The sequence below is a fragment of the Haliotis rubra genome, unplaced genomic scaffold, assembly GCF_003918875.1.
Source record: "Haliotis rubra isolate DU_JTF1 unplaced genomic scaffold, ASM391887v1 Scf276, whole genome shotgun sequence".
NCBI classification, from domain to species: Eukaryota; Metazoa; Mollusca; class Gastropoda; order Lepetellida; family Haliotidae; genus Haliotis; species Haliotis rubra.
Window position 1 is genome coordinate 219,820 of NW_025766847.1, and position 25,217 is coordinate 245,036.

Sequence of the window (25,217 nt, forward strand, 5' to 3'; positions counted from 1 at the left end):
AAAAAGGTTATGTTACCAGTACCCCATAACAGTGCTATACCAGCATATCACAGCAGTGATGTACCAGCATATCATAGCAGTGATGTACCAGTATACCAAAACAGTTATATTATAGTATACCATAACAGTGCTATACCAGCACATCATAGCAGTGATATACCAGCATACCACAACAGTTTTATACCAGCATACCAAAACAGTTATACAATAGTATATCATAAAAGTGTTTATACCAGCATATCATAGGAGTGTTATACGAGCAAACCATAACACTATTATACCATTATACTATAACATTGTTATAACAGTATTATTCTATATACCATACCAGTGCATAAATACATCAACAGTATAAAATAAAGAATCAATTGTATTTTACATCATCACTGCATGTTAGGATATATATCATGTACTTCAAACAAGTACCTGTATATCAAAATGTAACATATGCCATAATATTTTAGATCACATCATATGAGTATGTCAGGAATTATGACATACTATTGTTACATACAATGTGTAATACAATATGCTAAGGCAGTATGTTACACATATGCATATCCTGACTGACTGACTGAGTGAGTTTGGTTTTACGCTGCTTTTAGCAATATTCCAGCAACATCACGGCGGGGGACACCAGAAATGGGATTCACACATTGTACCCAGTATATCCTGAAGGAAGATGTGAACGTTTGTTGTAAGCCAGTGTTTCCTGATGACTGTTTGACCAGTGTATTGCAGTGTTAAGACAGTGAAAGTGATAACAACAAAAACAGTTTCCAACAGTGTATCTAGCAGACATATCACACTTTGTTGATTGTAGACCTTGTTACTGTATGTCTTCAGACTTCATTAAGCAAAGATTGCAGGCCAGTCAGGTTGATGGGAGACAAAGCCCGTCTTAAACATCCAGGCTGACAGTGATCAACTGCTGACTTCACGTACACTCCCTTACTCTAAACTTATCAATCGTCACATACAAATCTCTCACAGTACATATCATATAGGCATCTACTTACAAACAATACAAACTGGAAGAGTCAGAACATCAGGATAAAGTTCCATCGTGTAGCTAAAATACAGTTAATATTTTGAGAGCTTGCAGACACTTGACCTCAGTTATCCAGTGTACTATATCTCCATTGTATGATCATATAGACCTTTGATCAAATTCCTGCCAGATTCCGGGATCAGTTATAATAACAGGATGCAATAAATTTTTAACCATATACAACTGTTCTTCCATGATGTAAAAAGCCAATAATAGACTTGCTTTGTTCTGAGGTACATCTGGGAACATCTTGAAGTATTTGGACTACCCTTCCCTTGTCCAGATAATCATGCAAAAATTCTCTCCAACTACAAGTTCAGGATAAACAGCCTTCTGACTGTGTTTAATCTATCAACGACTCACTCATACAAATGAATGTTAAGAAAGGGCATTTGGATTGGTTGTTAATTTCAACCTCTGGGAACTTCACATCTGGAACAAAAGCTTTGGTGATGAATGAAATCCAGGTATTTATCATAATCTAATAAACATACAGTATGCTGCAGAACCATGGTAATGGAGTGTAGCAGACTTGTGTCGCCATGGTAACATATATAGCCATAAAGCCCACAACCATGCTTCAAGGTGAAGGAGAGGTCACAGTTGACCAGCAGCTCCCTCCCTTGTATGAGCAGATGACTAGCTGACGATGCTGTCTCACAACAAAGTCCACTCATGCAGTCAGCCATTCCTTGAAACCTGCACCTCTCATGTCCGTGGTTTCTGGAATCAAGAACAATTTAGTTATGTAGACAAAACATATCATCAACAAAGGACAAGATGGTGATGGTACAGAACTACAACGAGAGACAAGAGACACATTCAAAGATGGAGGTGATGGTACAGAACTACATCTAATGACGAGGGATACATTCAAAGATAGAGGTGATGGTACAGAGCTACATCGAGGGACAAGAGATACATTCAAAGATGGAGGTGATGGTACAGAACTACATCTAGTGACGAGGGATACATTCAAAGATAGAGCGGATTGTACAGAACTACATCAAGAGAGAGACACTTACAAGCCTCCAGTTGATCACTTTCATCCATTCGTTCATCTCCTGCTCTGATGTGGCATAAATGTAGAATGTCCGCCAGTCAAACTTCAACCTGGACAACAAGAAAAGAAGCTTTAAGTACTGACTGAAGATCACCAAAACTCGTCAACACAAGTAATCCTCTTCTTAAGAAGATTTCTAAGCATATGTATAAAATGGAAGAATGTCATTGTAATACATGCAGTGGGCATCCTCTGCTAGCCTCCACTTGAACGTATAGGTCTTTGAGCTGATCCATGGATAGTTAAAGTAAGCATCTCTTAGTAAGTGAGTGAGTTTGTGTTTTATCACTGCACTCAACAGTACTCCTTTTCAAGTTCAAACTGTCTGTCAGTTAAATGTGAGAGTAAAGACCAAAGTGAAGTTTGGATTTACAACACCTTCGAGGTCTAGGCCAGCTGCAGGGGAGGTGAGGTAGCCTAGAGCTTAAAGTGTTTGCTCCTTACTCCATTTCTGGTGTCCCCGCCGTGATATTGCTGGAATATTGCTAAAAGCGGCGTAAAACTAAACTCACTCACTCACTTACTTGGCCAGCTGTGCACCCCATCTTTCAGTAGTTATAACAGTAAGATGTCAGCTGTATAGGGGCAACTCAACAGTCAGCTGTTCCTGATGATAACAGGATAGTAATACATGTACATGTGTAGGCTGAATGAAGCTCACCTGAACACATATTGCTTGTCTTTGTGGGAGAAATCACGGCTACATTCTGTGCAATGCTTGAGGTCAAGCGTTCGTATGGGGTGTTTGTCTGTATTCTGCTTGTAATACTTCAACTCGTGTTTCTGCAGTACAAACCACCGTGTCCTCCACGTCTGACAAAAACACAAGAATATTGAATTTTGATAACTTTTAGAATTCTAGTACTTGTATTTAAGGCACGAATATTTAAAATAGAAATTGTCAGTACTTTAACTTGTTCCAATCACCACAGTTTTTATCTGGTTACACAATATTAGGGATTTTTTGTCACTATCTTGTAGACTCATGCATGATTCTCTGAAAGGTATACAGAGGGACACCATGAAACCCTTACAATACCACCCGGAATGAGCTCTGAACCCTATTCCTCAGACTGACTGGTGGGTGCACATCTGATGTGCTAGTCATCTGACTGTATCCTCTGGTATTTGTGACTTTCGAAACAAGTTTTACATCTTTTACTGGAATTTCATTATCAATAAACTTAAGCTACACTTGTAAATTCATAAAACAAAAGGTTAAGAACTTTTCCTTGTCATGTCGTATATCCGCACCTTGAAGTGAGCTCCTATCTTGGTGAGGAAACCTTCCTTTGAGTTGATCTACAAATGATAGACAGGTGTAAGGCAAAACAGATAATACAAACTGTACAATATCAAGGCTTCATGAGAAGATGGTCACACTATTGCTTGCTTTATGGATCTGTCAGCCTTTAAAATGCAAAATTTAGAAGAAAAAAGGAAAATGACAATGGCTGTTTTGACCAGCAACAGTAAATATCACAAAGTCAGTAAAAAAATGCTATAGATCATCACATGACAAAAACAGAAATTTAATAGCCATTACACGAAACAAAACTACTGATATCTAAACATAATAATTCAAGGCTACTTATCTCTAAGATTATTAAAAACATTATGTACAATGCATTTCATTGTAATTATATATCTCTGATCTACGAAATAAAATCCTATGAAAATCCATGAGCAAGGGCCCAACTTACCGAGAAATCTGACTTTCGATCATTGGTATCGGCAGATGAGAGTTCAGCATGTACGGTGACATATTCGTACATCTGGGGCTCCTCGATGTCTCGTGGGTACGGCTGAGTCAGGAGCACCAACTGACCTACAACCCGAAATATCCACTGTCAGCGGAAAGATATGCTTGTCCAAAATAACATCAACTCATCAAGAAGGTTTTCTTCATCTGAAAGTGTAGGAACTGTTGTTGTCAAGCATTTGGTACAAAACTTTGAGGGTATGAGGCGCTTGCCTCACAGGCACCTTGGGTTGGGTACTGAGCATAAAGATGAAGTTTACACTGATCCACTGACTGGGATAATAAGAATGGATATGAGTAAGGATTTGGCACCTTATAAATAATCAAAATATTGTTGTTGTTGTTGTTGTTGTTGTTGCAATGATTAGGCATGTTGTTCAGTAAAAATGTAGATATCTCATTACTAAATACACTAAATAACTGAGGTCTCCATGAAGCCCTAACACCCACCAGACTCTCCCCCTATCAGGGGTTTGTTGTCAAAGTGAAACAGCAGGTCCTTTATTGTCTTGAATGTCCCGTGGCCAAACTTGAACTCTGTGCCATTCCATGTGAGATTGAAGTGTTTCACAGACTGGTCACATCTGAATACATGCAACACATGCAACACTTACACACACAGCTAAAACAGCAACTTAACAATACACAAAACTGAACTGTTCACAAAAAGTCTAGGCTATTTCTCTAATATTTTTAATAAGGGTACAATACAAAGCTTAATTGAGTAATTTCTTAGAAGTACAAGCACATGTGCACTTTAGCAATTTTGAATATGGTTAGGTCAGATGAACCATTAATCAGTCCCTCCTGGATTCTGAGATTGCAGAATAAATCGCAGAAATCATCTTTTGATGCAGAAATACTAATGGTCCGCGGAAAACGCATTTTCATGCAGAATACCTGCAGAATTTGCCATATTTCTGCCACGGATTTTACTTATTTTGAAAGTTGAATTAAGATTGACTATCAACCGAAATGAAACATAGGTGTTACTTTGACTGGTGATTTTTATTTTTTTCCCTCCTGCCTTTAGGTTTTCTGAGGACAAAAATTCGTAAAACAAGAAATAAAATTGGTCTGGCCGGAGTGAGTGAGTTTAGTTTTAAGCCGCTTTTAGCAATATTCAAGCAATATCATGGCGGGGGACACCAGACATGGGCATCACACATTGTACCCATGTGGGGACTCGAACCCGGGCCTTCAGCGTGACGAGCAAACTCTTTAACCACTAGGCTACCCCACCGCTGCTGGTCTGGCCTGAAGAATGACTTGTTTTAGTGGCATTCTAGAAGTTGGTGGTATAAGAAGAATGTTTTGCAGAATTTTGAAAAACAGGATACAGTATTTACTTCAATTTGCTGCGGAATTCTTAAAAATTTGCCGTGGAATCCAGGATGGACTGATTAACACATCAATGTGCTCCTGTTCTGAGATATGATACAAAGTCATCCATTGGTCATGATGGCCCAAGTTCTGAAGACAAGTCGGCCCTTAGTGAAGTCTATCTGTTGAGTATCACACCATATTGTTCCTTTTCCCTCTTATAATGTCAATGAGTAATACAGTGCATTTGAAATGGTCTCTTCAGAATCAAAGATTATCTCTCCCTCTCTACAACTCATTCAGTCTGGACAAGTAATCCATAATTTATATTACACCCCAGAAAAATCTATGAAGTTGATGAATACAGGTGAATCCATATGAGATACACAAAAAGTGTTTTAAATAGGTGTTATTTCTCGTATTTCTGAAATGATATACCACCTGCTGCAAGTAATAAAACAACATCACCTCCCATAAAGAAAGTACCAACATAAATCAAAGTTACACATACAATAAGGTAGAGCTATATATCTACACATACAATAAGGTAGAGCTACATATCTACACATACAATAAGGTAGAGCTACATATCTACACATACAATAAGGTAGAGCTATATATCTACACATACAATAAGGTAGAGCTATATATCTACACATACAATAAGGTAGAGCTACATATCTACACATACAATAAGGTAGAGCTATATATCTACACATACAACAAGGTAGAGCTATATATCTACACATACAATAAGGTAGAGCTATATATCTACACATACAATAAGGTAGAGCTACATATCTACACATACAATAAGGTAGAGCTATATATCTACACATACAATAAGGTAGAGCTATATATCTACACATACAATAAGGTAGAGCTACATATCTACACATACAATAAGGTAGAGCTACATATCTACACATACAATAAGGTAGAGCTATATATCTACACATACAACAAGGTAGAGCTATATATCTACACATACAATAAGGTAGAGCTATATATCTACACATACAATAAGGTAGAGCTACATATCTACACATACAATAAGGTAGAGCTATATATCTACACATACAATAAGGTAGAGGCTATATATCTACACATACAATAAGGTAGAGCTATATATCTACACATACAATAAGGTAGAGCTACATATCTACACATACAATAAGGTAGAGCTATATATCTACACATACAATAAGGTAGAGCTATATATCTACACATACAATAAGGTAGAGCTACATATCTACACATACAATAAGGTAGAGCTACATATCTACACATACAATAAGGTAGAGCTATATATCTACACATACAATAAGGTAGGGCTATATATCTACACATACAATAAGGTAGGGCTATATATCTACACATACAATAAGGTAGAGCTATATATCTACACATACAATAAGGTAGAGCTATATATCTACACATACAATAAGGTAGAGCTATATATCCCAGTAAAAGCTTTCCCTGAGATGGACAAATAGCCCCCATCACATATATAAATGTTCTACACTAGTCAAAGTCACAGTGTCAGGAGGAAATGTAGAGATTAGCAATGGTAAAACTTGGGTTTAGCAAAATTTGGGAATACAGATGTCAGAGTGAGTGAGTGAGTTATGATTTTAAGTCATCTGCAGTATTTCAGCCATATCGTGATTAAATTGGGTTATACGTTCATAATGCATACAGTTAGATTATAAAAACCTGTCAACAAGGGACAGTAAAAACAACTAGAATATCACAGATCTAGATGTAAATCTAGAATGTGAATCAAAAGTTTGTTAACTATACAATATAAAAAAGGACTAACCAACAGATCACAGATGCCAGGGAAAACAAGCTAAACAACTTAACATAACTGCAATATGGTTTCAAGTCATTATTGGGAATCCTGATGTAGTGCAGTGCATTCTCTTCAAACTTTGGCCCTTTGGTTATTAGTTGGCTTGTTGTTTCACATAGCACTCGGCAATATCCACCTGTGTGAACTTTGTCTTTAAGTAAGGAGTTTAGATCAGACCACCCAGTGCTGGACATGATGACTGACTGACTGAGTTTGGTTTTACACCGCTTTTAGCAATATTCCAGCAACATCACGGCGGGGGACACCAGAAATTCGCTTCACACATTGTACCCATGTGGGGATTCGAACCCGGGTCTTCGGCGTGACGAGCAAATGCTTTAACCACGAGGCTACCCCACCGCCCCGCTGGACATGATGAGCGAACAATAGATACATCATCAAACAAACCAGAAACACCACAACCTCTTGACCATCATGTCGTCCGTAAAACAACATGGACAAGCACTGGTTGCTGGGGATAACCACTGCATCCTTTGCCGAGCCATGATTGCAGCTGAAGGATCTGCTGCAGAGGCAAGTACAGTTACTAATTGGTACCACAAGATCGTTGTTCAGTACTTGTGATGCTGAAATGTACATCCTGTGATTTGTGAACTCACAAAACATGCGGGGCGGTGAGGTAGCCTCGTGGTTAAAGCATTCACTCGTCACGCTGAAGCCCAGGTTCGATTCCCCACAAGGGCATAATATGTGAAGCCCATTTCTGGTGTCCCCCACCTTGATATTGCTGGAATGTTGCTAAAAGCAGTGTAAAACCCAACTCACTCACTCACTAAACATCACTGACTTTAAGTGAACAGTAGTATACACCCGTCATGCAAACTGATACAATACCAGCTTGGACAACAGCACAATATTCAAATAAATAAGATAATATTGTGATAATAGCAGCAGGTTTCAGTCCTAACATGTTGTATCAGAGTTAAAAATACTTGAAGACGTGTGAATATTAGTCTTGAGGACAGATTGTAGAACTTACCACTTTTGTAACACAGGCTGAGCATTATCTGGGATTTGGTACCTTGTAACCCCTGGGACCCATTAAATAACACGTCAGACAAAACACAATACGGTGCAGGTTATCACAACAACATTCTTACAAAGCAACAGATACATTCACAGAGGTAGCCACGTTTCTCACCTGACTGAAATGGCATACTCCCCAACCTTGGAGCTTGCACGGAGCAGGTAGATACCATTGTTCGCATTCTGCATCAGCATACTTTCAGCAGTGTGACGATTGAGGTTGGGATGGAACCAGCTTCAATACAGAAATAACAGTGTTCTAAAGTTAAAAGCAAAGTCAACGGGACAAAGTTTTTGTGGTTTGTGATACAAGTCGATTTGACCATTATATCTGTCAACAAAACATGTGGTGTTAAGTTGAAAACAAAGTAGGTGACAAGTTTCTAACTGACAAAATGTAGGTGACGAGTTTCTAACTGACAAAAAGTAGGTGACAAGTTTTTAACTGACAAAAAGTAAGTGATGAGTTCTCAACTGACAAAATGTAGGTGACAAGTTTTAATTGACAAAAAGTAAGTGATGGGTTCTCAACTGACAAAATGTAGGTGAGAAGTTTTTAACTGACAAAAGTAGGTGACAAGGTTTTAACTGACAAAAAGTAAGTGATGAGTTCTCAATTGACAAATGTAGGTGAGAAGTTTTTAATTGACAAAAAGTAAGTAATGAGTTCTCAAACATGTTGTGTTAAGTTGAAAACAAAGTAGGTGACAAGTTTTTAACTGACAAAAAGTAGGTGACGAGTTTTTAACTGACAAAAGTAGGTGATGAGTTTTTAACTGACAAAAGTAGGTGATGAGTTTTTAACTGACAAAAGTAGGTGACGAGTTTTTAACTGACAACAAAGACATAATCAGGGCAAATTGGGGTCAACACATGATTACAGGATTCTTGCAGCAAATTTGACGAGAACATTTTGGCCACACAGAGACTTCTTATTACATTATGATTGTTGAAGAAACAGATGACTAACCCCAAAGCTGAAGTAACAGACTTGGAATTTTTTCAAAATTCAGGAAATCAGTGCAAATACAATATTACTTTTTTTTCGTAATTGCACCTAGAAATGGCTGACAAACAGAAAAAAATTAATACAACCCAATAGACAATGTTAGTATACTCATCAAACAATACATCTTTTAACATTACACTAAGTAGCATCACTAAGTAGTGCCTGTGTTCTGTAACAAATACATTACCTTATAAAGAATGTTTCATTACAACTACATATATTGGATAACATGTATACATGTATAGCACAGATTGGGGATCCCTAGACCATATACAAGATTTAAACATGAAAAATTAGGCAAACTTCTATTTCTATTTCAATGTGTTATACATAGTTTATATGTTGCAAACTATGTATATATTTGAAGCAAATGGAATTTATTAGCCTGTTGGTGGAATCTTTTACTGACTGCATTCAGAACCTGCTGCTAATAAAGTTTGGCTGCAGAAATCAAATTTAACATTTGTGCATTATGAACATTCCACCCACAGTTGTAGCAACTGGCCAGTCCCAGGGACAAGCTTGTCTTGCCTAACATATCCTTGTGTCAAGTCTTCCATAATGCATATATAATCGTTGTGTAATTTGATCAGACCCTTATCTTTCTAATAGGAAGTGTTATCTTTTGTTAACATTCTGTAATCTGATAAATCTGGTTACAAAGTGACGATTTTATTTATATAAACCTTTGACCTTAAGATGTTGGAACACTAGAGAAATTTAAAGGCAATTAACTAATCGTAGCCATCCTGAGTCCCCATCATGAAACTAATCATTTATCATGTTTATTGGACAATGCTTACATGAGAAATATTTGAGATTACAACTTCTGTGATACATATACATTTCAAGGCTACTTATAGCCTCTACATCAGGTGATGATGAGTCAAGAGTGAGTGAGTGAGTTTAGTTTTACGCCGCACTCAGCAATATTCCAGCTATATGGCGGCGGTCTGTAAATAATCGAGTCTGGACCAAACAATCCAGTGATCAACAGCATGAGCATCGATCTGCGCAATTGGGAACCAATGACATGTGTCAACTAAGTCAGCGAGGCTGACCACCCGATCCCATTAGTCGCCTCTTACGACAAGCATGGGTTACTGAAGATCAATATTCTAACCCGGATCTTCACGGGTATGACGAGTCAAGAACAGTCATCACCTGACGTAGAGGCTATAAGTAGCCCTGAAATGTAATGCTTAACCTCTGGTTCATAAACATACAGATTCAACGTTTTAACCAAATAGAAACAGATTAAGATATTGTTGACTGAGTAAAGTGCTACAATACACCCAGCATACTTACCCACCCGGTACATCATTAAATACAGGGCTAAAACTTCTGATATGTGAAATATCCCCAGAAAAGATTTATGTAAAAACTTGTCACCATGATGACTTACCTGAGTTTCTCCAGCTCATCAATCCGCTGACCCATGTTGACTTAAAGCCAGTCCCACTGAATATACCTGAAACAAAGCCAGCACACTATCATCTTTTTTGATGATATACATCTTGGTTTAAGCTAGTCCTACTGTTACACGAGTGAAACAGCAGCCACATCGCTATACCACCTTGTATACACTTTAATACCTTGCTGACTACATATATACAAAATGTACAGTGGAATCTGTCTATTACGGACTGGCCTGGAACCGACTCATTTGTCCAGATTGTAAAGCAGTCCGGATTTGACAACTTTTGTCCGTTACCATGTTCACTGCCAAGATGATTTACCTCCCTTTGTTAAGGACAACCAGCAACTTGAGTTCTTTTTTTGTTTTCTTTTTATACTCAATATATTATTTATACTTTCATTGGAAAAAGTCTGTTAACGTGAACTGCTTCTGCCTCTGTAAAGTTCCATGTAATACAATGTTTTCAGTCATTAACCATTGTGAACAGAAGTAACAGAGATGTTTATGCAATGGGCTGCTATTTTAGTCAGCTACATCTGGATTGCAAAGCATTGTTCTCATAGCAAGTTGATTGTCGGGACAGTTATTTTAGTCAGCTGCGACCGGATTACAAAGCATTGTTCTCATAGCAAGTTGATTGTCGAAACTGTTATTTTAGTCTGCAATCCGTAATTGAGGAGGGCCCGGAGTATAAAGCAGGCCTTAACGATAAATAAAGAACAATTTTGCGGTAACTCAGATAGTAGTCCGGATTATGGAGAAAAACGGATTCCACAGATTCCACTGTACCTGCATACAAAGAAGCTGCAATACCAACTACCAACGCTACACTGGTTATTTCTCCACTGACAGGGTAAACAATGCAGTATATATCTTGTATTATCTGCTGTTAATGGCCCATACATTAACATTAAAATCTGCAGAAAAAAGAAGGCAGAAGGCATACACCTTTTTGGCAGACAGGTGTTTCTTGTCTATGATAATTAATGAAAAATGTTTGTGTACCGGTACTTTCATAACTATCAGACAAATTATGTTCCTGTGACATGCTGAAATATTGGTATTCTAGACAAAACAAATGTTGTACAATGTAAGAATATAAAAATGCTGTATAAAGTTTAATACTTGAGTTAGATTGCTGCTGTTGTGAGAACATGGCTGTATTGTCCAGGTGCAAAGCAGGAACACTTGATCTCAATATTCACTTCCTTATTTTAATCTTTGTAACACAATGCTCCTTCATTTCCAAGTCAGCAAACAGAAATCACAGAAACCCAAATAAGGAAAACATAATCAGAAATGAAATTCTGACTGGTGCCAAATTTTGTCCCTGGTCAGTGGGTTGGCAACATAACCATTAACTTAAAAGTAGCATTTTTCATATCTTTAGAAGTAATGTAATGTTATGTAAATTTATTGTCACAAATTAACATATGTCTGCTTCTCCAAAACTAGTCTAACAAATAGTCCCTGAAATAATATCATTCACAGGGATTGGGAAAGGCAGGGGCCATGGGCCATTTTGCACATTAGAATAAAAAATGTCCCATTAAAATTTTGAAGTTTACTATTGATACAAGGGCAGTGGCCTATTCTAAATTCAGAAAATGGCTAGTGATCCTGAAAATGGCCCATTGTCAAAGTTCTCTATCCCAATCCCTGCATTCATATCTTAAATAAAACAACTATGCAAGGAAACCTATAAGTATTAAAGGAACCCTCAAGTTGGGGAAAGGGGTAAGGGGGTCCTTGTAATCTACATGGGACTGAAGGCGGGACAAATCAAACAAAGCATAACAGGACAACAGGATAACAGCACAAGTTAACATTGTAAATGCTCTAAATAATTAATGTGATAGACGTTACAATTCCCACTCTGCTGTACCTAAACAAGACTGAAAAGTACAACAGCACTATTTCCTTCCTCATGCTAAACAAAGAACATCACAACCATCCGACAATTGATTGATGGTAAATGTTAACAGGCCTCATGAGCTTTTCCCAATGATATATATAGCACTGTTGAAAATCTACATCCAGTGGATCGCTACTGTCAAAGCAGTAAAACTTCAAATGTTCTAACCTCATCTAACACCATCTGTTACTCCCCAGGTGTGTAAGCAGCACACAAAAGAATGTTTATACTAGATCTATGGTGGTAACAATGAAGACAATACCATGCCTGACAATGATGACAATACCATGCCTGACAATACTGACAATACCATGCCTGACAATGATGACAATACCATGCCTGACAATACTGACAATACCATGCCTGACAATGATGACAATACCATGCCTGACAATGATGACAATACCATGCCTGACAATGATGACAATACCATGCCTGACAATACTGACAATACCATGCCTGACAATACTGACAATACCATGCCTGACAATGATGCCAATACCATGTGTGACAATACCATGCCTGACAATGACAATACCATGCCTGACAATGACAATACCATGCCTGACAATAATGACAATGCCATCTCTGACAATGATGAGAATACTATGCCTGACAATGACAACAATACTATGCCTGACAACGATGACAATGCCATGCCAGACACAACAAATTCATGGCAGCTTCTGACATTATAAAACAGAAGGTGGCATAAGGTTACTTATACATCATGGACATAGCTTATAATATATTTTGTAAAACCAGCTTAAGTCTGGGCTAGTACAAGCAGCTGCACATACACATACACATGCATGCATGTCATCATATGAGCGAAATATTCTCAAGCACGACGTTAAACCCAATTTCACCTCACCTATAACATATTTTGACATAGTTACAAGATTGTTAACATATCTTCTACAAGCTAATGGCGACCACACTCTTGAGGTTATACAGACTATGACTGGCTACAAATCATGAAGAAATAATATCTGAACAAGGATATAAGATTAAAATCAAGCAAAGCGACTGTGATGACTAGATGGGGCAGGAGAGATTGACATTACAGCAGGATATCTAGATCTGCGTGCATCATATAATGGTCTCTATTCACCAAATTTCTTATATTTTATATAAGTAAGAAACAGAAAATCTTGTATAAACAACGACAGTCTTGTTGAAAGAATGTACCATTCAAATGTACATATTTTATAAAAATTGATAGCTTAATAGTTGAGGTAATATACACGCAATGGCTACAATGTCATTAATAATGTACCATGAGTATGTCTACGTTGAACTTAATTTAAGCACGTCAGTGGAACACTTCCTTTAAGTTTTGATACACATATACAAATGTACTGGTGCTGCTCTTAAAATACACTTACTGAAACTACACTTACTTAAGGTAGATAATCATACCAATTCAATATCTATGGCATTGAATACAGAACTAAATCATGGACATGTCGAGAGGCATCGCTGCATAGGGGTCACGGTCACTCATGTCAAATGGGGATTCCATTTTTTCATGAATGCGAAAGTTCGTGACTCACCCTGAGACACATTTAGGCAATCGGACAGTCACGTACCACAGTTTAGTGAAGTCACTAAACCACATCGAAAAGCGACAAAAATAAGACCACATAGACAACAGAACGTGAGTAAGATACACACATAATGAAGTAGCTAAACAAGATCTTGTAAGAAATCAATCTGTTTACCCTTACTGTTCCGCTCCTAGTCTCTGAGTCTGTGTTGATCTTTCCGGAGTGTCTTGGTGTTCTAAGGGAGATAACAGGGGAAGAAAAGTTGAATACCACTATAGGCAAACCCGTCAACTTGCTAGTAGCACCTTCCAAAACATTAATACATCCTGGTTGGACACAGTCGGCAACTTTTTAGCTAGGCCCAGACTAGTGAAAATTCTGAGGTACTTGGTTTTCTAGCTATTTTGCAAAAGACAGTACTCCGAATGGTCGAGCTCCGGACTATTTGGATCTGCAATGGTGCATGTACTTCCTCATTATAAATACTTTAAATGAACATAAGGTTTTGGTTTGGGTTGTTGTTTTCACTCAAATCCTGTTTCTTTGAGTTCACTGGTCAATGTTCATCTAAGCATGAGTTCCCTCATGAGATTCTGTTTGACAGGAATCACCAGACACAGTGAGAGATTCAAAGGGATTTTGGGTTGTGTGACGTCGAACACAAGGGTGAGTGAGTGAGTTGGTTTCACTGCGCTTTTGACCCCAGAAATGGGCTTCACACAATGTGCCCATGTGTTTAATCAAACATGACGACCGGGGGCACGCTTTAACCACTAGGCCCCACCACCCACCACACAGGACTAACCCCGTTATAGAACGGCGGTTTACACAGAAGAATGGGGAAATTGTAATGCAAGTTCAGATGAATATGCACTGAGGAAACACCAAAAGATTACATTCGATTATTTATAAAGATATTAATGGTGATTCGATTATGAACCCCTAACTCAATACATAACGTATGCATGGCCGTAGCGTTGCAGCATTGTTACCCTGCCTGTGGAGCAGTGCGCGCTCGATTTCCTATTTTCAGGTCAACACAAATCGTATAATTTAATCTGTTTTCATGCCACGTTCAACTATAACTAACTGTATAAATGTGCATAATACTAGACTGTGTGAGGAACGATCGACCACTCTTAGAAATAATTCAGGAAAGTTACGTACATGTTTTTATGTTTATGAATGGTGTTCATTTTTATGTCCTTTTAGTAACATTTTTCAGTTTGTATTTTAGAATATCTCCTACAGTCTTTCATGATTCTATAAAGAATCAGGGCCGTAGCTACCATTATAAAAAAAGCCCGGACTTTCACATGCTTGTTGCTAAAAAAGATGGGCAAGCCCTCAATACTGTCTAAATATAAAGTTTTGCAATATATCGGGCTTACACGAAAAAACATGGCTTGCTACGCTCGGGTATTGTTACTGTCGTTTAACTCACATCATGTGTATCATATTGTGTACCCTTTTTGAGACTTTAAATAAACTGTCTGTCCCAGGGCAAATTCTGTACTAAAAGCTTGTAAATACATCTCAACCTTATAACCGGGTGCCTGTTGAGTGAACAGAGGTATATTTCGGATAAAAGTTACTTGCCCAGGGAGAGGCCACATGTGCTATTTGTGCTTCTGTGTATGAAACTCTCAGGTGACCTCCCGACCACTGTCACCTGACTGTGACGCACGCGTCCACTGGACCACACGCACCACGGGTGACGACTGTTTCCTGCCTCTATGATACATATATATATACATATACATGTACGCGATTTGGCGTGGGAGTGTTGAAACAAAACTGACATAGGTGGAGGATACGTATTTCAGTAGTCACCGTGAGAAATCATCATGAGAACAACAGTTGATAATAATTTCTCAGATTCTGCATGGAAAACATTACTGGTATAGATCTCTGTATATCACAACTGTCAGTTGGAAGAACTATACAAGATGAAAACTGAACATCCGTGTAATAAGAAACCAGCCACGTGCGTTTGTTTTGACTATCACGCAAAAACATGACAGCTGTGATCGAATGCTGACCACAGGCTGAGAGGTAAACCCAAGCTGATTGATTGGCATTTTACAAGGTCGTCTAACTTTCGATATCAACAACTTCCGCGCCCAACGGACTGATGAGGAATCACGATAACGAACCACGCGGTTTCATTGAAAGGCTTGCTGGTTACAACCCTCAGTATCATTACAATGCTCCCTAACACCCATCAGTATCAATACAAGGTTACCTGGTTACAACCATCAGTATCATTACAAGGCTCCCTAACACCCATCAGTGTCAATACAAGCCTCCCTAACACCTATCAGTATCAATACAAGGCTCCTTGGTAACACCCATCAGTATCAATACAAGGCTCCTTGGTCACACCCATTAGTATCAATACAAGGCTCCTTGGTCACACCCATTAGTATCAATACAAGGCTACCTGGTTACAACCCTCAGTATCAATATGTACACAGCTCCCCGGTTACAACCCTCAGTGTCAATACAAGGCTACCTGGATACAACCATCAGTATCATTACAAGGCTCCCTAACACCCATCAGTATCAATACAAGCCTCCCTAACACCTATCAGTATCAATACAAGGCTCCTTGGTAACACCCATTAGTATCAATACAAGGCTCCTTGGTAACACCCATTAGTATCAATACAAGGCTCCTTGGTCACACCCATTAGTATCAATACAAGGCTACCTGGTTACAACCTTCAGTGTCAATACGTACACAGCCCCCGGTTACAACCCTCAGTGTCAATACAAGGCTACCTGGTTACAACCTTCAGTATCATTACAAGGCTCCCTAACACCCATCAGTATCAATACAAGCCTCCCTCACACCCATCAGTATCAATACAAGGCTACCTGGTTACAACCCTCAGTGTCAATACGTACACAGCTCCCCGGTTACAACCCTCAGTGTCAATACAAGGCTACCTGGTTACAACCTTCAGTATCATTACAAGGCTCCCTAACACCCATCAGTATCAATACAAGGCTCCTTGGTCGCACCCTTTAGTATCAATACAAGGCTACCTGGTTACAACCCTCAGTGTCAATACGTACACAACTCCCCGGTTACAACCCTCAGTGTCAATACAAGGCTACCTGGTTACAACCATCAGTATCATTACAAGGCTCCCTAACATCCATCAGTATCAATACAAGCCTCCCTCACACCTATCAGTATCAATACAAGGCCCCTTGGTAACACCCATCAGTATCAATACAAAGCTCCCCGGTTACAACCCTCAGTGTCAATACAAGGCTACCTGGTTACAACCCTCAGTGTCAATACGTACACAGCTCCCCTGTTACAACCCTCAGTGTCAATACAAGACTACCTGGTTACAACCCGCAGTATCAATACGTACACAGCTCCCCGGTTACAACCCTCAGTGTCAATACGTACACAGCTCCCCGGTTACAACCCTCAGTATTAATACAAGGTTACCTGGTTACAACCCTCAGTATCAATACAAGGCTACCTGGTTACAACCCTCAGTATCATTACAAGGCTCCCTAACTCATATCAGTATCAATACAAGGCTCCTTGGTAACATCCATCAGTATCAATACAAGGCTACCTAGTTACAACCCTCAGTATCATTACAAGGCTCCCTAACACCTATCAGTATCAATACAAGGCTCCTTGGTAACATCCATCAGCATCAATACAAGGCTACCTGGTTACAACCCTCAGTATCAATACCTACAAAGCTCACTGGTTACAACCCTCAGTGCCAATACAAGGCTACCTGGTTACAACTCTCAGTATCCACCCGTGAAGGTCCGGGTTAGAATGTGCCTTCAGTAACCCATGCTTGTCGTAAGAGGCGACTAACGGGATCGGGTTGTCAGGCTCGCTGACGTGGTTGACAACTTGTCACATGTCATCGGTTCAAAATTGCGCAGATCGATGCTCACGCTGTTGATCACTGGATTGTCTGGTCCAGACTCGATTATTTACAGACCGCCGCCATATAGCTGGAATATTGCTGAGTGCGGCGTAAAGCTAAACTCACTCGCTCACTCACTCACCCATCAGTATCAATACAAGGCTCCCTGGTAACGCCCACCAGTATCAAAAGACACCTACCTGCTTACATCCCGCAGTGTCAGTGTCATTAGTTGTATCGAGGAATGTGTTCATACTGCATGGGTCGTATCAAGATAAGTGTTCATACTGTATGAGTCGTGTCAAAGTACGTGTTCATATTGCATGGGTCGTATCAAGATACGTGTTCATACTGCATGAGTTGTATCAAGGTACATAGAGAATACTACACTCGGTCTCATTACATACGAATTATATTAAACGAGTGTCCTTCCTATGGCATCTGACCTCGTCTTAGATGCATTAAATTGACAAAATAGCGTATGTTTTGTTATTTTTATGGTTTCAAACCGAAACCGGTTTCATAAGAGGTTGCGGAAGAGTTTTGTACTGTAGTACAATATTTCCATGACGTCACACTGTAATGACGTCACTGCCTTGGTAACAGACGTCAGGATGCATGTCAGTTGCCATCGCCTCGTACAGCCTCCTTCAGTAAACTACTCCGTAGCACCCCGTTTCTTGGTTTGCAGTTGCTTCATTCGGCTAACATCACTGGTGGAAACATTGCGTTTATGTTTTTCGACGGATATAATGTCTCAGTTCGACTCATAATTAAACAGCGACACGGCAACGTTCGCAATGTTTACATTCCCACAATGCATTTAAGTTATAGAATGAATGAATTCACGTGTTCGTTATGAATGAAAAAATAGTTACGTCAGAATGTGACCTAATTGAGAGGTCATCGGTTATCCAATCAAATCGTTAGAATCTCAGGTCAAGTCGTTACGACACAGGTCAACGCGATACGACACTAGTGTGACGTACGAGATTAGCATGCAACTACCCATACGTTGACCACGTGGGTAATAAGTGTTCATACTGCATGGGTTGTATCAAGGTAGTACGTGTTCATACTGGATGGGTTGTATCAAGGTACGTGTTCATACTGCATGGGTCGTATCAAGGTACGTGTTCATACTGTATGGGTCGTATCGAGGTATGTGTTCATGAATACTGTATGGGTCGTATCGAGGTATGTGTTCATACTGTATGGGTCGTATCGAGGTACGTGTTCATATTGCATGGGTCGTATCAAGATACGTGTTCATACTGTATTAGTTGTATCAAGGTACGTGTTCATACTGCATGGGTCGTATCAAGATACGTGTTCATACTGTATTAGTTGTATCAAGGTACGTGATCACACTGCATGGGTCGTATCAAGGTACGTGTTCATACTGCATGGGTTCTATCAAGGTACATGTTCAAACTTCATGGATTGTATCGAGGTATATGTGCTCATACTGCGTGGGTGTATCACACTGCCACATAATTGTTGTAACTGCGTCCGGGCGTCAGTGTACCCTACAACAGTTATACCTACTCGATTTGCCGGTCCATGTTGTCCTAGGGAGTGGAAGGCTGGACTCTACACTCACCTGGTCCGTTGAGGGTTGTTAAGTCAAGGAGTGAGGCGGTGTGGGGCGACCGCGAATCCTAACTGTCCACATCTCAATCATGCACTGGCGCACATTCAACTCACATAGGTTTACTTTGTCTCGGTCCACCTCTCTTGCTACAACTTCATCGTTTTGCTTCGTTACACGGTACATTTGACCATGAACTCATGTGTGTCGATGAATCATCCCTTTACAACTGTTCTTGATTGTTTTAACGTAAGCTTAATCTGTTCTGTCTCTCATGACGAATGTGTTCTCCTCTTACCATCTAATTAAATGGCAATGATCACGCAATACACACATCTCTATCGATTTCTTGCATTCTGTCTTCCAATGAACAAACATCGGCGACATTGAATAACCGCAAATAAAAAGAAATTGTTATCTTCTAACGTTTTAGGGATGCATTTCTTCCTTATAACATTAATGATGGACGATGTCTGCTGCACATATATCGATGGGATCTAAACCCTTCTCCTCCCGCACGTACTGATAGCTTACGGTACAGACTTTCTGGTTCTTCATCATCTTGTTCTTCTAAAGAGTGTAATACTGTATTTCTTCTTCACGGACTTAATTAACTGTTGACGTGTTGACATTAATCAAGGAATATTTTATTCAGTGTTAAGGTCATAGGCCCAAACACAGAATCCTAACACTTTACTATATTCATTTTTCTAAACATTGTAACAAACATTGTATTGTAACATATGTTATATTTGGGATTACACTTTCTTTGTAAAGTACAGATTCTAGTACTTTTGTTGGATTGAGTCCCATCCGGGATTCGAACCCACACCCTCAGAGTCAGGCACCTAATCGCCAGCACACAAAGTCAGAACTTCAGAAACATTGTATTCATTAATAAAACAAATCGTTGGTAAATATTTAATTATGATAGGATCATAAGCAGCAATAATGATAAATCTGACACGCCACGATATGTTATCATATTTCGTTTTAGCTGGTTATGGTATATTCCCTTTTCGAATTCCAATTCCACTTTCGTCACTCCCCAAACAAAATGGCGGCCCGGGCAGTACAACAGGGAGTGAAACAAGTGAAACCTATATTATCAACCGATCGTACAGAAGCTAAAAGGAGAGTGCTTAACCTGTACAAAGCATGGTACAGGCAAATCCCGGCCATCAGTAAGTAGTGGCACCTCGCTTCTTGGCATATGAAACCAGCGATTGATACGGTTCATCCAACGTCTTTCTCTTCAAGACCAAACTAAATCTGTGTACGTTTAAAAATGATACTTCGCAAAGAACTAGTCCGAAAGTCAATACACGTCACTATTTGAAGTATTATCTTCAGAAAATGGTCAGGCAAGTTCAAGACATTTAGCTAGCACATTTGTCGCTTCCCTGAAGTAGCAAACTGATTCAAGGGAGATAACTACGAGGAAGGTCAAATGAGTCAAAATATGTATGACTGGGCCTAGACCTAACAGATATTCATCATTTACTAAAGTATTTATCCATGACATGATCCTGTGACATAAACATGCATTTCATACGTCAGTGATAGAAGGATGCAGGTTACAGTAGCAAAGCAAATTTATACTGGTGCACGGAACTTGTGTTTATGCAAACAACAGGGATTCCTTTGATCATGTTGATGTTTAAATTGATAAATAGGTAGGTTACAATATTATTAATATTGTGAAATTGCTATTGAAGGTAACAAGATAGTTACAGAGCAATGACTTCAGAGTTGACTGCCACTGATAATGTCTCGAAGGCTCCATCTCAAGACAACATGCTGAAGACCAATTTCTTGACAAATAATGAAGAGCTGATTTACATTGGCACACATGGTCTGCATGGCTAAAAGCTGTAGAAGTTTGTGTGTCATAAATCATATTGACAATGGTTAACCATCCACTGTCATGAAAAATGTGCAAAGTAAGCTCTATATAACATTTTGTCCCACATGTAAGGTTTTCACATGGAAAGTGAAACATGCTAAAATGTACTGTTGTGGTTTGATAGTTATTTCTAAACAAATGCATTTTCCGAAAGGAAATTATAGTGTTCTACATAATATACCATAAGATTCTACAAATGTTAAAGTGAATATGGTGCATAGAATACACAACAATATTTGAGGTAGTCTTTGTAGGGATATCAACAGACTCTTAGTTAACCAATTAACAGGACAAAAAGCACTTAAGATGGATAATGAGTTTATGTAGGTTATGATGGATGTCAAATATGGTTTAGAAAAAGTGAGCTTCATCAAGTCAAAGACCCAGGTCAGTTGTCCACATGGATTCACCATTTCTGGTGTCCTTTGCCATAACATTGATGAAATAATTACTGCTAAAAACAGCATTATACAACACTCATCCTCACTAACACTCACACACACCCTCACTCAAACTCACATGCACCCTCACACTCAGACACACCCTCTCTCACTATTATTAAAACTCAGTGTTTTATTTATGGGAACTATGAGATGGCTTTAAACGATATTACTAATGTACATACTAAGGCTGTTAATGTACATACCCTATCATTTCAGTTATTACCGTGGTCACTAGCGAATATTCTACAGTGTTTTTAAATTATTTTTATTTCGACATAATGAATCAGGGTTAGGTAGGTAGTCACTACTCCTTTAGAGGTCATTACCTAGTTATTTTGTTTTAGTTACCTAATATTAGTGATACATATCATATTAAGCAACATTTGTTTTTTCAAACATATTGTGAATTGTTTGTTTCTTTGTACACCAACTGGATTTGTTTTTACTTAAAATGATATTGCATTGCACAAGTTTACCATGATAATAGTTCTTTATCTATCTTTATCCTGTTTTTGTAATCATGGTAACATCTCATTTCTTTCAGTGAAACAGTTCGACATCCCAGTGAGTGTGGCACAAGGGAGGGAAAAGCTGAAGGAGGAATTCCTCAGGAACCGACATGTTAATGACGTCAGAGTCATAGATCTTCTTGTCATCAAAGTGAGTTGTTCTTGGTGCATATAGTATTTTCTCACAAGCAATAACATTGCTCTTACAACTTTAACATTAATAATGATTGCAGGGCAGATTGGATCCACAGTACCTCATTATTGTGGTCACCAGATGACTATAGAAATGATTTGGTAGTTACAATGTGTGATGGATTGTTTCTCGTTTCTCATGTCTTCCACTGGTTTGCCTGGCCCCTGCTATAGCTGGATGAAGCTGACCATAATGCATAACAGTAATAACTACTGCTATCTTAAAGTCGATCAGCTCAGTCACAGTAGTGAGCACTAATAATGTAGGTGTTCAGTGTTTGTTTCCTATAGCAGCAGTAGATGAGTTATTAGCTCACCTAAAACAAAGGTTTGTGTGAACATTTTGTGTGGCATTCTCTTTTATTATAAACATTTACATTTTTTCTGCTTCTCCTCAGAGCACAAGTATTGAAGCCCATTTCATTTACTGTCATCACAGAATCTTAATGTGAAAAGAAAGTCCATGTTACTCAGCAATTGCCTGTCTTAATGTATCCTTAATGTATGGCTATGATAAGTAATGTTTCAGAAAACGAGAGCGACTACTGCCCACGGACATGTAATACAATTCTCTGCTTTCTTTGTAGGGTCAAATGGATCTAGTGGAAACTACTGAAGTGTGGAAGCAGAGAACTCACATTATGAAATATTTCAAGGACACAGAGGAACCAAGACCAACAGACTTCATGTCCAAATTTTATGATGGTCATGAATAACACTGATCATATTAGTGCGTGTGAGACTTTTCAATTTCAATGTGTAGAGCATGGAGCCACAATGGAGTGCTGAGATAGTGTTGTTTGTAAATACAGACTGCATTCATGGATGTAAATTAATAAAACTGTTCACATACCTCTCTGAATTATGGTAATTTCATACAGTGTATGGAGTACCAGTTGTGTAGGAAAGGTGGCTGAAATGATCAAGCAATGAAGGATGTACAGAGCACCCATATTTATATGCAAGCATGTATGTAATTATTATTAAGTACAATTCTTTTTAAGCCAAAAGGCAGTCTTTCAACAAAATATTTAATCAGGCAACATTTATTTGCAGGCCTCAAATGCTAGCTTGTATCTGATGATGAAAATTAAAATATTGGCCACAATGCTGTCATCTAGTAAATCCAACAGCCATCCATGTGGACATAGTGTCTAGTTTAGGGGAAGCTACTCCTTCCCTTGCCACTGATAAAGGAGTTCTAAGGAATGACCACTGCATGCAAGGGTTTCACCATGCTGAATCCTGAACAGAAACACTTTTATTACATTGTCTCTCTTACAAATTTACATTGTTTTCAATCAGAACCAGCTGTGTTTGTTGAGCAATTGGTAACCATGGATTGTTCTTGGGTTCACCACGACTAACCAGAGACAAAACTGAAAGCAGTGGAAACACCTAATGTCTCCTTCAACAAAGAAGGCACAAACTGTTCCCTCAGATGGCAAGAGGATGGTTTCGTTTCTCTTGAATTCGAAAGAAATCCAACTTGTGGAAGCCCCCCTGAAAAGTGTAACCATTAAAAGCATATATTGTACTAAACTGCTCAGGCAGCTGCATATATAATTTGTTACACAATTTTTCACGACACATCACATTTGGTCTACTAGTTCAGGCAGCTGCATGAGAATATTGTCTGAATGTGGAAAGATGGAGGTGTGTAGTTCAACATGGACAGTGGACGTGTTCACAGGTCTGATGTCACCATGGCAGAAATATGGCTTTGAACACCTTGAATATCATCCGTATTCACCAAGTTCAGTACTATCCAACTTCCATTTGTTTAAAACAAAATGATCTGGCCAGCACTATGCAAATGATGCAGTTTCTGCTGTGGAGGGCAATAAACACCACGTGGGAGGAAGCCCAAACCAGTTGGATCCAGGTACGCGGAAGTGTTGGCCAGAGTATGTGCATGAAAGATGGAATAATATTTGAAAATAATTAGCTACCAAAACGTTCAAAGTTAGTCTTGGAACATGTAAGCCACACCAATGATCATTGGTATGTTAGCATTTCATCTATGCTTATTATCTCTCAAAGAAATATTGCAAGTCTGTATCTTGTGGCAGAATGGGCTCCAGTGTGTCTCGTGTTTGTCACAACCTGATAGGGATTGGATGGTTGTTGTATGAGCTTGCTAAATGTGTCATCAGGAAGGACTGTTGCTCATGCTTTCATCAACGGACTTGCTTTGTGAATACTTAATTATATCCAGGCTGACATCGTACTGATAACTTACATGTCAGTTCCCAGATAACAATGGTACTGGGGTACATGAAACACACTTGTGATTCTTATAATGAAGGTTGAATACTGAGCTCTTTGTTGACTATACATCTGTGCATAAAATAAGCACCACCCTGCATTTTTACCAATTAATTTTGTCTGAAATGAAATTCTAAACCCTTTCCAAAAAATCACCTTTATAATTTTATAGAGCAAGCATTTAACATTTCAAAAGCGAAAACATCATTGAAATTACCATGTATTTTAATTAGGATAATTGCCTATATTTAAAACGGGGTTTTCTGTCCTAAAAGAACTAACCTTATTTTGAAAAGTAAAAGTAATAATTGATTGTTGTGTGGCCTATAAATTCGTTATTTATTATGAATGGATGAAAGTTTGTAAACTAAGATTTAGGAAAAGTACAGTAAAGCTAAA

General features: G+C 38.7%; 2 protein-coding genes across 3 annotated transcripts; one reads left to right on the forward strand and one right to left on the reverse strand.

Moving 5' to 3' along the window:
• Positions 1-1,366: 1,366 nt before the first annotated feature.
• LOC124280898 (dual adapter for phosphotyrosine and 3-phosphotyrosine and 3-phosphoinositide-like) lies at positions 1,367-14,239 on the reverse strand. 2 transcript variants are annotated; one of them, XM_046716878.1, is made up of 9 exons: positions 14,170-14,239; positions 10,516-10,581; positions 8,217-8,336; positions 4,327-4,460; positions 3,818-3,942; positions 3,369-3,416; positions 2,776-2,927; positions 2,077-2,164; positions 1,367-1,774 (listed from the first exon to the last, which is right to left on the reverse strand). In XM_046716878.1, exons 2-9 carry the CDS (start codon positions 10,548-10,550, stop codon positions 1,760-1,762), a joined length of 717 nt encoding a protein of 238 aa, XP_046572834.1. In that variant the 5' UTR covers positions 10,551-10,581; positions 14,170-14,239; the 3' UTR covers positions 1,367-1,759. The 2 variants fall into 2 exon arrangements, with proteins under 2 accessions (XP_046572834.1, XP_046572835.1); XM_046716879.1 differs by having other exon boundaries at positions 14,176-14,219.
• Positions 14,240-20,522: 6,283 nt separating this feature from the next.
• On the forward strand, positions 20,523-23,404 carry LOC124280899 (NADH dehydrogenase [ubiquinone] 1 alpha subcomplex subunit 6-like). Its single transcript, XM_046716880.1, has 3 exons — positions 20,523-20,684; positions 22,394-22,509; positions 23,138-23,404. The coding sequence occupies exons 1-3, from the start codon at positions 20,558-20,560 to the stop codon at positions 23,264-23,266; spliced, it is 372 nt and encodes a 123-aa protein (XP_046572836.1). The 5' UTR covers positions 20,523-20,557; the 3' UTR covers positions 23,267-23,404.
• Positions 23,405-25,217: the final 1,813 nt, after the last annotated feature.